General features: G+C 42.7%; 2 protein-coding genes across 2 annotated transcripts; both read right to left on the reverse strand.

The window, feature by feature from the left end:
* Window positions 1-7,643: 7,643 nt before the first annotated feature.
* On the reverse strand, window positions 7,644-9,698 carry zgc:112294 (transmembrane protein 17A). Its single transcript, XM_037097740.1, has 4 exons — window positions 9,572-9,698; window positions 9,014-9,120; window positions 8,267-8,380; window positions 7,644-7,961 (listed from the first exon to the last, which is right to left on the reverse strand). The coding sequence occupies exons 1-4, from the start codon at window positions 9,696-9,698 to the stop codon at window positions 7,644-7,646; spliced, it is 666 nt and encodes a 221-aa protein (XP_036953635.1).
* A 613-nt stretch (window positions 9,699-10,311) lies between these two features.
* Window positions 10,312-12,894, reverse strand: selenoe (selenoprotein e). Its single transcript, XM_037098474.1, has 4 exons — window positions 12,579-12,894; window positions 11,931-12,007; window positions 11,624-11,702; window positions 10,312-10,655 (listed from the first exon to the last, which is right to left on the reverse strand). The coding sequence occupies exons 1-4, from the start codon at window positions 12,684-12,686 to the stop codon at window positions 10,512-10,514; spliced, it is 408 nt and encodes a 135-aa protein (XP_036954369.1). The 5' UTR covers window positions 12,687-12,894; the 3' UTR covers window positions 10,312-10,511.
* Window positions 12,895-13,961: the final 1,067 nt, after the last annotated feature.

The raw sequence follows: 13,961 nt of genomic DNA on the forward strand, positions 1-13,961 counted from the left end.
AATTTAATCTACAATAGTTGGGGATTTACAACTTCTAATGCTGGATGGATGGAGGGACTTTGTTTCCTGGCGAGAGTCCCTGCTGGATTTCTCAGAGCCGAGAAGAAAGTAGCTGTTGCCAAATTTCAGTATGAGATCTCTGTTTTGCCTAAAAAAATGTTCTTTTTAATGGGCTGAACAACCTTCCCAGTGTTATTTTTCTTCATTCACACACTTGATCATATAATGTTTAACAAACACACCGTACATAGATTGAAAATATGATTAAAGCCGGCAGCTTGATTGATTTTGACGGTGCCTCAAAGAAATCCTACCCGATCCATAATCAGCATGTTTTTTTTCCACAACACCTTCTGTTTCATATGGGTATGTTATATCATCTACCCCTGTAGATACAACATCTTTTTCTCATGCTGAAGCAGAGAAGATGGACCCAAATGTAGTAGACGCCATTGTTGGGTGACGTTTTATTCAGGCTTAAGGCAAGCTCAGGGTGAACGCTAAAGAAGAGAGGACAAAGGCTGAACGAAAGACTGGACTTAAATACAAACTGGATTAACGAGGGGATGGGGTGCAGGTGGAGTGAGGTGGAGAAACACAGAAGAGGGAGTGAATGGAAAAACACTGGGAGGAGGGCTGGGCTCACTAAACAGATACAAGACAGGTGTGGTGGGAAAACAAGACCGGTGAGGAGCACAAGAAAACAGGAGGGAAATCAGAATACTGGAAAAAAGGGCAATAGGACAACAGAGAGTCTTTGGAAACATGCAGAACACAAGTAAAACGTATATTATTGTCTTATTTACTATTACCTGTCTGTTAATCCTGAAAGAGGGATCCATCCTGGTGCCTGAATATTAAAGAGTTTTATAATGTTAACTGAAGTCTGGATGTTCATACACCAGACTGACAGAATGGGCCAATTAAATACCCTTTTTTTGTTTTATTGTTTGTATCCTGTGCATATTTTAATATACAATGTCAGAACAGATTAGAAAGCTTTATTGATTCTTGCAAGGACATAAATTACTACAGGTAAACAGGGCAAGTGAAAATAAATAATAAGATGTATGTTGAACCAAAATAAGTCATGTCAAACTGCCACTTTAAGAAATTATTTTTTGTCCGTACAAATATATTTTTCACACATGCCACCACCATGTTAGTTACCTGAAAAAAATCCTTACATTTGAAAAATTCAGGAACCATCTGAAATCTAGTTTCCAAGTTTGTGCAAACAGCTGTGGGTGAGAGGAAAAATTGGGACAGAAAAATCGTGTACTTTTGCTTTTTCGTGCACATAAACTGACCCTGACAAAAGATTAAAATTCCTGCTCCTGGAGTGAAATAACCTTCCTCACATGTGAAGAGCAAATTCAGCTACCATGCAAATGGCTCTATCCCAAATCCTCTCAAATTATGGCAAAAATAATAAAACAAAACATGAATTGAATATAACAGCTTGTTTGTGGTTTGCCCTGAAGGCAGTACATTCTCCTGTGTCATCAAGCTCTACAGATTTAATACTGTCACTCCTGATAAACTATTCATCCGTACTGTACAGTGAGTGGCCATTTAAACGACCCGGAGAGGTGAATTGCCTTGCCATTCCCCCTCACCCAGGTAATCAGACCCAAATTGAAAATATCCAGCCACCAATTTCGGTCCGACTTTCAATATTCCCTGCCTGCCAGTGTGATGTCACATTCCCCGCGGAGCCTCCTGGCTGTGAAGGTGGAGACAATGTAAGTGGCTTATGAATGAGATTTGAATTTCATGGCCCAATATCACTCAGAGTCCATAATTGTGCAATATGTATTCTGTAACCTTAAGAGGCGCATCCTCTTGTTCTGATTTGAGTTGGGAAGCGGTCGGGGCATGGGGGACACCATCAAATATCGGAGCCATACGTGTGTTCCCATCAGCTATCATATTGCCATTTCTTTGCAGATGTAAGGCCCTGTTCTATCAGCCGTGTCTGGGGAAATGAGTCAGAGAGATTGAACAATGTCCCAGAGGATTTGGGGGTAGGTGCGCAGCTTGACACTCTCCGCAGGCCTGCGCAACTGAGGCTCACAGTATGCTCTTGGAAGTATTTTCCTTCAGTTGCTAATGGAAACAGGTTACAGAGGAGTAGCAGGGGCCACGCAGAGGTTGGTCAGCTGTGGATGTCTCCTTGGTTTAATTAGTTTCTCTATTATCTTAGAAGATTCAGTTAAAGGTCTGGTTCATCCAAATTATAAGAACCCTTTGTCCTCACCTCGAGTTAGTACTTTGCACAGCTAAAATGCCACGATACGTAGAACGCTCATCACATAACACGGCGCTCAGACTTGCCAACAGTACCTGCTCTGACCCCTCACATGTTTTAGATGAAGAAGACCAACTTTTGTCCTCCAATAGGTGATTTAGAGTCACCCAGTTTAATCACAATAGGCTGAAGAATGAATCGGTCTGTCCTGTTGCTAAACCAAAATCTGCGCACTGCTAAACAAGATCTGGAACTGTCTGATGTGCTTTAAGCATCTGTGAACATGCATCATATGTGTATCTGTATGACCTGTGTGTAAACCTCTTGATCTAAGATTGCAAAATCAATTTCAGTGTGTACAGACAATAAAGTGGTCTCAGAATGTCCATACCTGATAATTCTATACCTAGACCAGGTCTTGCCTCCTGTGACATTCACGGTTTTACTAACTGCAACCGTGATCTTTTCCCAACTTCAACAAGGTGCTTTGTGGTCCCTTGACAGTTAATTTGCTGTAGACACAATATTTCCCTAACAGTAACATTAAGGATGACCTTAAAAATGGGGCTTTATGAAAGAGCTGACCACCTGTTGAATTTATAATCCAGACACATTGGGTCTGGTGTGCATGGTCACAGTGGTGATAACAGTCACTTGCCAAGAGCTTCAGCCATTGCTGCGATGACTGTTCCCTTCACTGACTACAAATCCCTAAAAGGTCTTATCCTGCTCCCATGTTAAACTGAGGGTCAACTGGAGGCTGCCGCAGCTCACTGCTGCCTCCTCAGGTACAACGTGCTGTTACGAGGCAGCGTGGGCAGGGGCTAGCTGGTGAGAAGGCTTTGACAGCATCCAAACCGTTCACATTCTGTTGATCATTTGAAGTGTTTTGACTGCAATTTTTATTTATAGTAGCTCCTTTAATCTCATAGCCATACACAAAAAATGTAGAAAGGAAGGAAAATCATACATTAGATGGCAAATAGATTATTTATAATGTGGGCTTTTGCATTATTCTGCAAATAGGGCTGTCAGGGGAGGGAAAAAAGCCAAGGGGCTCATACAAAGTAGTACAAAAACAAGTAAAACAAGAATGAGGAAGGAAACATTAATAAAAAGAGCTGGTCGAAGAAAATTAAAGTAAATAACAGAAAGCACCAAAGAAGTATGCCCCGAAGCAGACAGTTTTTAACTCCCCCAGGTTGAGATGTCTGTCTGATATTTTACCGTGATACAATAAGGGTGAACAGAATATTAATTGTGCTGCTCACAGCGATGAAAGCCCTTGCTGCTCACAGGTTCATCAGGACTTCTCCGTAGTAATTGGCTCCAGTGGTATATAGACATATCCAAACTTAAATATAACTAAATTCTATATGGCTGGGAGCCAAAAGTGTTCGAGAATAAGCCTGGTGATATTCTAACCCTTTAAACAATAATCCTGGTGTGCATTAGACAAGTTGCCACGATACAAATTTATGAATGAGGATGATAGTAACCACCTGAGATTAATAGGATGGGAACGTTTCCAGACGTCTTGGCAGGGCCGGTTAGCTCTCCACCAGGAGGGATTACTGAAATGAGGACTGAGGATGTCGCTGCCTTGGATATTTATTCCAACCGCTGCTGAGTCTCGTCAGTACCCTTTCTGTGATTGCCTCTGAGCTGCACCCAATCATAATTAAGGTGAAGAAGGACTCGCCAACGCTGCTCCACCGTTGCATTCTGGAGTAGCTGTGAAGAAGAAAAACTGGATGGGAAGTTGCAAGGAGCACGCTTTCAAAAAGGACGCTCAGAAAGCAGGAAGGAAACAATATGTTTAGCGAGATAGAGAACATTATGTCCCCACATTATCCAAGGCTATTATTCACCACACTCCACCGAAGAAAGGCAATTTGACGGGGCGAAAGGTGCGAGGCGCTGCTTCAGATGTGACCACTGTGTCTTCTTCCTCTCGGCACCTTATAGAGTTCATACTTAAAACAGGAGCAGTATGGGCTTGGTGTACATTCAGTGCTCTCTTGAGGGAGCAACGCAGGACTTGTCTCTCTTTTGGTATATGATCAGTTAAGCATAAAGGCAGGAAGTATTGAAAGATGCTCTGAGAGGCATTTTCAACAAATCAATACATGATTAATTGTGGCTCCTTGGCATAATTACCATCAGCAAATGAGACCCCCTGCAGCTTCAGTGTTTCTCAGATTCACCTCCATTTTGTCTGCATGTGTTTGTTTCCTCTTTGGCCTCGCTGAAGATGGAAAAACATGTTGAAAGCGACTTCTCCGTGAGCACTTCGCTCGTCTGAACATCTGCCGTTGTGGGGCAGCTTTAGCTTTGTTTGCACTGGAGGACCAGTCGTAAAAGACAAACGTTTGGCCCTCCTCCTGTTATGTGCTGTAACAAATTCCATGCAGTGCACCGTAATATGAGGTTTTCAGATTCAAAGAGAAGAAGAGACACAGGGATCAGCCTGTGCTCTGATGGTTCGGTTGGATTCTAGGGTCTCGGAGTTGACGTAGCAGTGATGAAAGTATTTCTTCAGGATTTTTCTCAGAGCTGAAGAAGCCAAACTTCAACAAGATCTGCAGCCCTGTGATCGTTCAACCGTCCCCTGGTGATGGTGATTATTATTGCTCATGTAGTCTAATGTAGTCTGTAGCCGGGATGCTAGCCACAGGAACAACACATCCTCATGCCTAACTGATAGAACAGGTTGATTGCCAGACACTCCCAAAACAACATGACTGTTGCACCGGTGAAAGGCGAACTGGACCGGATGTCACATGGTCGCAGTCTGACTGGGTTTAGGCAGAAGACAACTTGGTTAGGTTTGGGAAAACATTATGGTTTGTGCTAGACTGTTTGTGCTATACCTGTCATTGGGCGTCTTTTTTAACAAAATCTTAAAATCAATTCTCAAACTCAAAAGTTCGCCAGTGAAGTTCGGCAGGATGGATGTAATGTGGCTACTTCTCTCTGTAGGTGTTTAAAGCCTGGCAACAGTGTTGTGTATTAACTGAAGTCTCTGGACTCTTCACTTGCTAATACCAGAATAAAGAGTGTGGCAATAGTCACATATAATGGAAATAAATGCATGTTTGTCTGATATCATCTGCACTGGTTTCTTTAACTTTGTCTTTGTGGTAGGATTGTCAGTGCTGCATTTTCTTTCACTGATTTTTTTCCTTTTTTCCATTTGCAGTTGTCCGTGAACAGTGCAGCAGCCACTGCGGTTTGTTGTTCCTGAATGTAAAGTACAACCAGATAAGCATGTTGCATCACAGAAACTGTGTCTCTCACATAACCAGCTTGTTGACAACATAGTGCACTCTAAATCATTTCTCAACAGAAAAATAGAATAGAATAGGGCACCAGATACTGGCAGTGATCTTGCTGTAAAGCAAGTGTGACATTTTAAATCCAAAGAGAAGAAAAAAAGGTGAAGACAGCATTTTATGAAATCGATTTCCCCGTAGACAGGACACGACTTGCAGATGATCAAATAATACATCATATACAAGTGTGGACATGCCCAACCTTTATTCTGCTGCCAGAGGGTTTCCTGACCAGGACATGTGCTGCATGACAATCTGTTCTCATTGGGCTTTGCAGCACTGTCAAATACTCCATCCCTCTCCTGGTCGCTGACTGCCACTGTGTGGTCATAAATATTTAACACGTTTCTGCTGCAGTTTGGTTTAAAATCTATCACTCCGCGAGCCTCGAGCAATTTTGTTGGTGCATCGCACTTATCAAACTTATATTATATACTGTAGAGTGGCTTAAGGATAAATTGGATAGATTGAATGTTAGTCTCATACTGTTCCTTCCAGAAACAAAAGAACAGGCTGCTTCGTACCTGGCAAACACTAATCTGTTCTCAGGGGCAAAAAATTGAATCTACCTCTGCAAAAACAATTGTGTTGCACCAACTCTGCAGCCTGCATCATCCATCACCATTAAAGAAGAAGGAAAAAAATGAAACACCTTTAATACTGTTTGATAAAAGCAGCTGCTGGCAATGCCCTGCTGCGTATTTCGGAGCCCATTCTGTTGTTTGATGGTGTATTTTGCTCAATTACCCTGTAAAGGCACATCAGTCCACGACAGTTTGGCTGACATGGCTGTAGGTTGCTGACATTTAGAGTGGGGGTGAACTGATGCTTTTTTGATATTTTTTGTAGACATAAGGGCCAAATGTCTGGATTTGTCCTCAGTGTTTCTATTAAATCGGCCTAAATAGGCCTTTTTTTAAAAAAAATTTCAGGATTGTCATTTTATTACAGTTATTAAATGTCAGGCAGGACACACATTTCTGCACTGGCATCAAGTCATTCAATTCATCCTGCACATTCTACCTCAAATAAAAAAAAAATGTAATACATATTTTATAACTTATTATTAACAAGAGGAAAGACATCAAGCAGTTAAAAAATGGATAGATTTATTTAAATGCACTCAGTGCCACAACTGATTGAGAATAACAAAATCACATTCATTCTCACAGGCAACTTAAAGGGACACTTCACCTCTAAATCAAAAAAGTGCTATTTATTAATCCAGCCGTTTCATGTGGGAACTATTCTCTCTTTGCTTAACAGTTAACACATCAGCAAGCAGAACGATGCATCTACCCATGGACGAGAGGCTCTTGTTTGTTGCAGCACAGGATAGAAACATTAATGATGAACTGAATTTTAGCTGGCTCAGCTAGCAGAGTTTGCTTGTCCATGAGTAGATGCACGCTTCCTTCTCCGCTGTGATTACAGTTGGCGAGTGTAGTTCGGCGGAGAGAACATAGAAAACTGCTCACACCGAGGTCTGTGTGTTCCGATGGGTGACCAGGTCATTATTCTGGAGAGATACATTGCTACTGAGTTTTTTTCAGCCCAGTCTCCAGGATGAAGTTTTGGCAGATTACGTTTCCTAAAACCAAAACATTGCAGGCTCCGTCCTATATTGACATCTCTTCTAAACATGTCATGGCACGTTCACATTACATGCTTATGACCTGACTTTGATATCTGGAGATGGAGGAAATGGTGGTGTAGCGACAGGTGAGAAGGCTGCCAAGCCAGTGACCCCAAACCAGAGCATATGTGCAGCTTCGTCACAAGATGAATTTGTAAAATGTAACACAAAGGAATGTAAAGATTCAACATAATCATCTGTATTTGCGAGAAGGCCGACATCTCTACGGCTGGTATCTTCTAAACTCAGCAACCATCTCTTCAGTTATTTTAGATGTATGAACAGCGCTACAGGTAAGAGGAAAATGTGTTTTTAATGTCCCTTTAAATCTCACGATGCGGTTTCAGGAATGACATGTAAACAAAAGTACCAGACACCCCAAATTTAAAGTATCAAAAAGTGAAAAGTTATTTTAAGGACTTTAATGGTACATGTCATTGGGTGACACAGGCAGCACGCTGTGGTGATAGTGCAGCCCAAAGACGGGGCTCATCCCCGCGTGGTGGAGGCTCTCCACCTTGCCAAACTGGCGCAGGTGGAAGAGCAGGGTGAGCTTTCGGGTCATTTTCCGGAGCGCCAGGAAGGAGGCCAGGATCTGGGCGAGCAGGAAGAGGAGGTAGAGGGAGTGGACGGCCCTCTCCAGAGGCAGGATGATAATTCCTTCATCGGTCAGGAAGAACAGCAGCACTGGCAGCTGGAACATGAAAGACAGGAGCCAGAAGGCTGCCAGCTCTGGCACCTGATGACAGGGAGAGAAGTGGGGGAAGGAGAATTTGGGTTGGTGGATGGACGCCATGCAGAGATAGAGCAGTCAGGCATCAAGTGCTTCACTTGTACCCACATGAAAGTGCAGACACACACCTGCACGTCCAAAAACACACACACACACACACACACACACAAAACCCAATAGACAGTCATAGCCAAGAGCTGATTGTTTACACACGCAGGCAGAATACTTAAGCAGCCACTTCCTCCGCTGTGTTATTCAGGCAACGGCCCACAAAAGAACCCTTCCACGGAGAGGATGTTGGTTTGAATTACCTTTTCTTTAAGGTTGCCAATGTAGCCCAGATAAAGTCGGACCACTTCAATGACTGTGAGGAGGATCATCCCGGTTATGAGCAGAGCCTGGTAGTACCCAGGTAGATAATAGAACTGGAAATAAAGCAGAGCTGGAATGTCAGGATGTCAGGACGGTATGAAAACACTTTTTTCCTTCTTCAAACTGAGCTCTATTTAGTGGTCGGACGTACCTAAAGACAGATAAAAGAGTGCTGTGAGCCTTTCTCAAGGTTTTTTCATGGTGTTTTGGGTCTACAGAAGGATGAGATAACCTCGGTGAATCAGGCTCCCTGCATGTGATACTTTAGCTCTATTAAGTTCTTGGTTGGGTGAGAGGCTCCAACAGGGTCGTTTTTTTTTTTTTTCTGCTACCACTAGAAGGCACCAAAGTCAAAGGTTTTTAAATTGCACAACTAAACACATCAACAGTCAATATTATTTTTCATAGGCTTGTGTTTATTTTTACAGCCTTTAAATGCAGAGAAGTGCAGCATGAATTGTTGAACTGAAACCTTCTGATTATGTTATTTTGTCCTAATGACACGACTGATGCAACATGACATCGGATCAAAACTGCCCAATGTGTGAGCGCCTTGTGAATAATTCATTGTGAATTCCTTTTTTACACTCGGCTCCAGACTAGATCTAAAAGGTAAGCGAGATATATTTGGACCAAGAGAATGGAATCTGAAAACCGACCTGTGAAAATGTAAACCACCAACTAACCTTTATTTCCAACATGAAAACAGCAGAGAACCACCAGCAGGGGAAATAAAACATGCTGAAGTACAGCAGCATCTGCAGGGGGAGGTGGGAGACCAGCTCGTTGACCACTGCAAGACAAATAACTTATGTCAAGACTGAAATCCATCACTCCCAATACTATTATGAACACCCGCACAATCAAAATGGATCATTTCTTAGCACAGTAACCATCAAAGCAGACACTTGGGTTGTCAAGTGTCTGCTTTGATGGTTTACACGCTTTAACTTTCACACCTGGATACTGCCTCGTTCAACCAAAGTCAGAGGCTTTAAAGGTCAAATTCACCCAAAAGTGAAAACAGACAGTAATAGCTGCAGGAGCACGATTCAACACAAATGTAATTCATTTGACTAGATTTAAAACAGTTCATCTGCAGTGTTCACCTTATTTTGTCTACCCCTTGTAGTCAGCTGTATGATACCAGAATTTGTGTCAGTTACACATATTGTCCACGTGTAATCATGACACTATGTATTCCACAATGCTACCTCAGATTATGCAGACAGAAGTAAACCCACCAGAGGCGTCCTCCTGCTCCCTGCTGAAGTCGCTGTCTGCCGTCCGGTTGTTGGTGAACACGGAGCCTCCCATATAGGCCAGGCCCATCTGCAGGTTCTCCGGAACAGGTGAGTAAAACACAGGCATTGTGGGTAGAGCCGGCGACCGTGACCGAGCCAAGGAGTCAGGAAGCGTAACCGCCAAAAAAAAAATCGGTGTTTGTTTGTTTGTGTCCCTAGCGCCTGCTGCTAATCCTTGTCGTGTTTCAGTCACACAGGTACACGAATGCACAGATACAAATGGACACACACACACACACTCGAACGCTCGCTGGCAGACACCACTGCTAATCAGATTATAGTGAGGGGAGGCGGGCTGAGGATTAGGCTGAGACAGCAGCGTGGCAGTTTGTGTGGAAGTTAGCGGCCGTTTGTGACTAACAGAAAATGTACTGATCAAATTAGAGAACTGAACAGTTGTTTAGGCTCTGCGCGGACACAACAGGGACTAAGATGAAAACAAGAGCGATGCATAGTCAGTAAAGCTAAGAAATCCCCTTACATTTCACTAACGTACACAGATAAATATATTTATTGTTCTCCAGCACAAATGAAACATTCAGATTTCTGCTCTAAGTGTGTGCACAAATTGTTTACTCAGCCATCTTTTTTATTATGTACCACTACAAGTGAATAGTAGCCTATTAAATGTAGACAACACATTAAACGCACTGATCCACTCCATAATTTATTTATTGTGGTGTTTTTTTTTTTACAGCCTTGCTTTTTAATGCATTCAGCAAATGAACACACTGACACAGAAATGACTAACGCACTGCTCGCCGCTCCCGACCGGCGTCTCCCTCAGAGTGGTGCCTGGCTTATCGCTTTGGCCTTGGGGCCCCACTCGTCATTCACGCCTGCCGGGGGTGCAGCGGCAGAGCTCGGCCACAAGGTGTCGTCACAGCTCGTCCCTGGGGGCGCGCAGGGGGAAGTGCTGGAACTCCTCTGGCACCTCTTCCCCTTTCTTGGACCTCTTGTAGAAACCGTGCGAGTCTAACAGGCTGCTGATCTCGTCCGCCTTCATCTTCTTCACTGGAACAGTCTGACGGGTTGGGAGGGAGCACACACACACACACACACACACACACACACACACACACACACACACACACACACACACACACACACACACACATTTGGACACAGGGTTAAGGGCTTAGAAGCAGTGATGCAGTGTAAATTGCGCAGAGGAGTATGTGTTTGCAGACTTGCAGTGTTTTTTCTGAGTCCCAGTTAGACTGATGCATTCATTTGGTCTCCCAAAATTGGATTTTTATTAAACTTCTCTAGTCTCTGCTGATATGGAGCTTCCTCCTGCAACATTTGTTTTCATTCATTTGCTCAATAATTCGCTCAATAATACTCACAGTCTCAGAGGGCATTGTGAAATGCCAGACGAAAACAATATCCGACCCTGAGCGTGACTCCTACGCGAGTTTTACGAGGGAAAATCCAAAGGTGAAAGCCTCGTGAAAAGCACTGAAGTCCACGAGAAGTTTACAGCAGTGGATGTTTTTTGTTTTTGTTTTTTGATGCATTTTCGAGGAGGCTTACACTTCAGAAATTTATTGGTTTCAGTGGAGAGTTTTATTGTCCCATTCTGGCCTAAAATGCAGGTTCAGGGGCTTTTCCACGCTGACAAAAATAAAAATAGTGTGGGAAACACTGAACGGTTGTAATTCCAGGGCACGCAACCGTTCAAAAACCATATCAGCATTCATACCAACTCGTCTGTTTCACGACAAAAAATATTACCCGGCTGTCTGAAAACCCCTGATTTAAATGCTCCCTGACTCTCTATCTCTCTTGCCATCTGTTATTTTTGTGTAACTCTGCCTCGCTCTTTCAAACACACTCGCTCTCGACTCGGTATCTGACACAGGATCTGATATCGGATGCGGCAGTCTTAAAAACCTCCCTACATGAATGTGTCTTGACATTCACCCCAGATGAGCTCCATCACAAGGCGGAGGAGTGAAGAAAAAAAGATCCCCCGTGCTCACATCTCACCTTTACAACCTCGTCCTTTTCATTATAGAATATCAGGCGCGGATTCTTCTCCTCCGATGAGTCATATTCCAAGTTGTGGCTACGCGGGGAAGCAACAGATCAAGGGAAACAACAGGCAAACATTACATCACTTTTAATATTTTTAGACTTAAAACTTGGAAGAGTGAGAGTTTTGGAAAGCTCACAGAGCTGGCACTGGTCTTGGCAACTTGTTTTGTTTACTAAAGGGGTCATGAGAAAATCTGGGGTGTTTTTTTTTTTGGGGGGGGGGGGTGGAATTCAGCTCTTTATCCAGCACAAAGGATACTATAAAGCCCAGCGCTCCATGAGAAAATGTTGGAGCTCGGGCATTTTCTTTATGCCTCATCCAACCAAACTGGGAGCCTGCAGGGGAAGACGACAGACAGTTGTTAAAAGACAGCATGACAAATAGCGTTGTGCACGCTTCGTTCTTATGTCTGATCAAAGGTGCCAGGAATAGGTCCCGCAGAACACACAGTGACATGACATGACAACACTTGGCTTATCCCTCATTAGAATCATTTTCCCATTTGGAGCAATCCCACATGGAACCATCACACGTGACATTTTTTTGTCTTTACTAAAATGTCATTGTGTGTAAATATAATTATGTCACATGTGAACTGGGCAAGCAAAAAACAAGTGAATGTTAATGTGATAACATGAAATGAATGAATTCTGACAGTTTCACTTCACAATTTCAGATGCTAACTACGGTTTTAAGTTTTACCCATGAAGGTAAATTAATTTTGTGTGGGGAATTGGACATTTTCTAACGTAACTGGCTCTCTTCATATATAATCCAAATATAAATATCACCATTACATGTGCAATGCCCTTTTCCACTTGTGAAAACACAAAATATGTTATGGTCATGACAAGATATGAAGATTTGACAGTCATCCATGTTGTCCATATTCCTGTCTGCACTCACCAGCAGTTTCCCTCTGGCTATAACCAGCTCTTCTTCAGCTGCCGTGTCGTTGGTGGAGTCTGATGCTCTAACAGAAAGGGCAAGAGTGAGCACCAAGAAGGCCCACATTTTTTCGATGACAAACTAAGACCTCTGAGTGATTTCTCCTAAGTTATCACCGACAATATGTAACCCTTTAATCAACTGGGACAGTTTCTCAAGCTGGACAAAACCACGGCCACCCCGTACAGGGGAGTGGTGCCCTCCTGTGTCAGATTTCTCTCACTGTTTCTTGCTGTTTTCTGATCAAAAAATCTTTAAAATCTGAAAAGTAAGTCACTAATTAACCAACTTGCCCACATGTAAATTATAATTCTATTGTATTCTTAGCTATTAGGCTGTTTTGTATTTTTCAACAGCCCCTGGTTTTGTAGTTTATAGTTTCTTCCACATCATATGTTGTTGGGGGCCAACAAAAACCAGAGCACCTGTGCTGTTATCACTTTTTCCCATGCAGTTCAGTGGCAGGTGGTGGATGGCCACTGAGAGGCGTCCACGCTGTCATAGCTGCTGAAACGCAAATTTTACCTGAGGTGGATTTGTACAGATGTCCTTGAAAGAAAAAAAGGAGGACTTTTCCCTTTTCTCATTTAAAAAAAAAAAAAAAACATGAAAAAACTTGCACACTAAAAGAAATCCATTTTGAATCTCGTTGGATTCCTCACATGTCTGTTTTAACTGAGCGAACATTTCTAACTCCTAAAACATAAAGTTATGGGATGTAAAACAAAACACTATGCTGGAAGATACTATATAAGATACTATATAGCTCAATCTGAGGGGATAGACTGCAGGTATGCTGATAATTCTGTATGAGCATGTATTACGTACAAGCGGACATGTGATCCATTGTAAATGTAAATATTAGGGCTATAAAGATTCACTGATACAAATCAGTAATCATTTCTAAAGTTAAAGTTAACCCGGACGATGGCCCAATTCTAAAGTTACGTATCGGTTGACGGAAGTTTTGCTGCTAATTCTGCAGAACGTCTCTTAACTCTCGTAAAAGGTTAAAGGTCAACATGAGACGAATAACGTCAGCGTATCCAAGGGAAAAACCACAAGAAGAAGAAGAAAATGTCTGACAATTCCGACACTGTTTACAATGCACCAGCTAATCTGCATGGAGAAAACTACACGAGCAACGAAGAGTCTGTGGATGCTAACTCTGGTAACATTACAGCTAGCACAAGCAAGAACACGCAAGACAACGACATGGCTATTTTAAAGACTTTTTCCATCCACAACTTAGCCACAACTCGGCGAGGTCCAGGGTGACCACAGCATCTATAGCCCGTTTTACTGCGAAGGACTTACGACCTTACAGTGTGGTTTAGAGTG

The sequence above is a fragment of the Acanthopagrus latus genome, chromosome 5, assembly GCF_904848185.1.
Source record: "Acanthopagrus latus isolate v.2019 chromosome 5, fAcaLat1.1, whole genome shotgun sequence".
NCBI lineage: Eukaryota > Metazoa > Chordata > Actinopteri > Spariformes > Sparidae > Acanthopagrus > Acanthopagrus latus.

Coding starts and splice junctions, on each gene's coding strand:
- zgc:112294 (XM_037097740.1), bottom strand. CDS start 9,698: ATGCCTGTGTTTTACTCACCTGTTCCGGAGAACCTGCAGATGGGCCTG. Junction 8,381..9,013: donor TTTTCATGTTGGAAATAAAG/GTTAGTTGGTGG, acceptor CTTTATTTCCAG/TTCTATTATCTACCTGGGTA. Junction 7,962..8,266: donor TTGGCAACCTTAAAGAAAAG/GTAATTCAAACC, acceptor CCCTGTCATCAG/GTGCCAGAGCTGGCAGCCTT.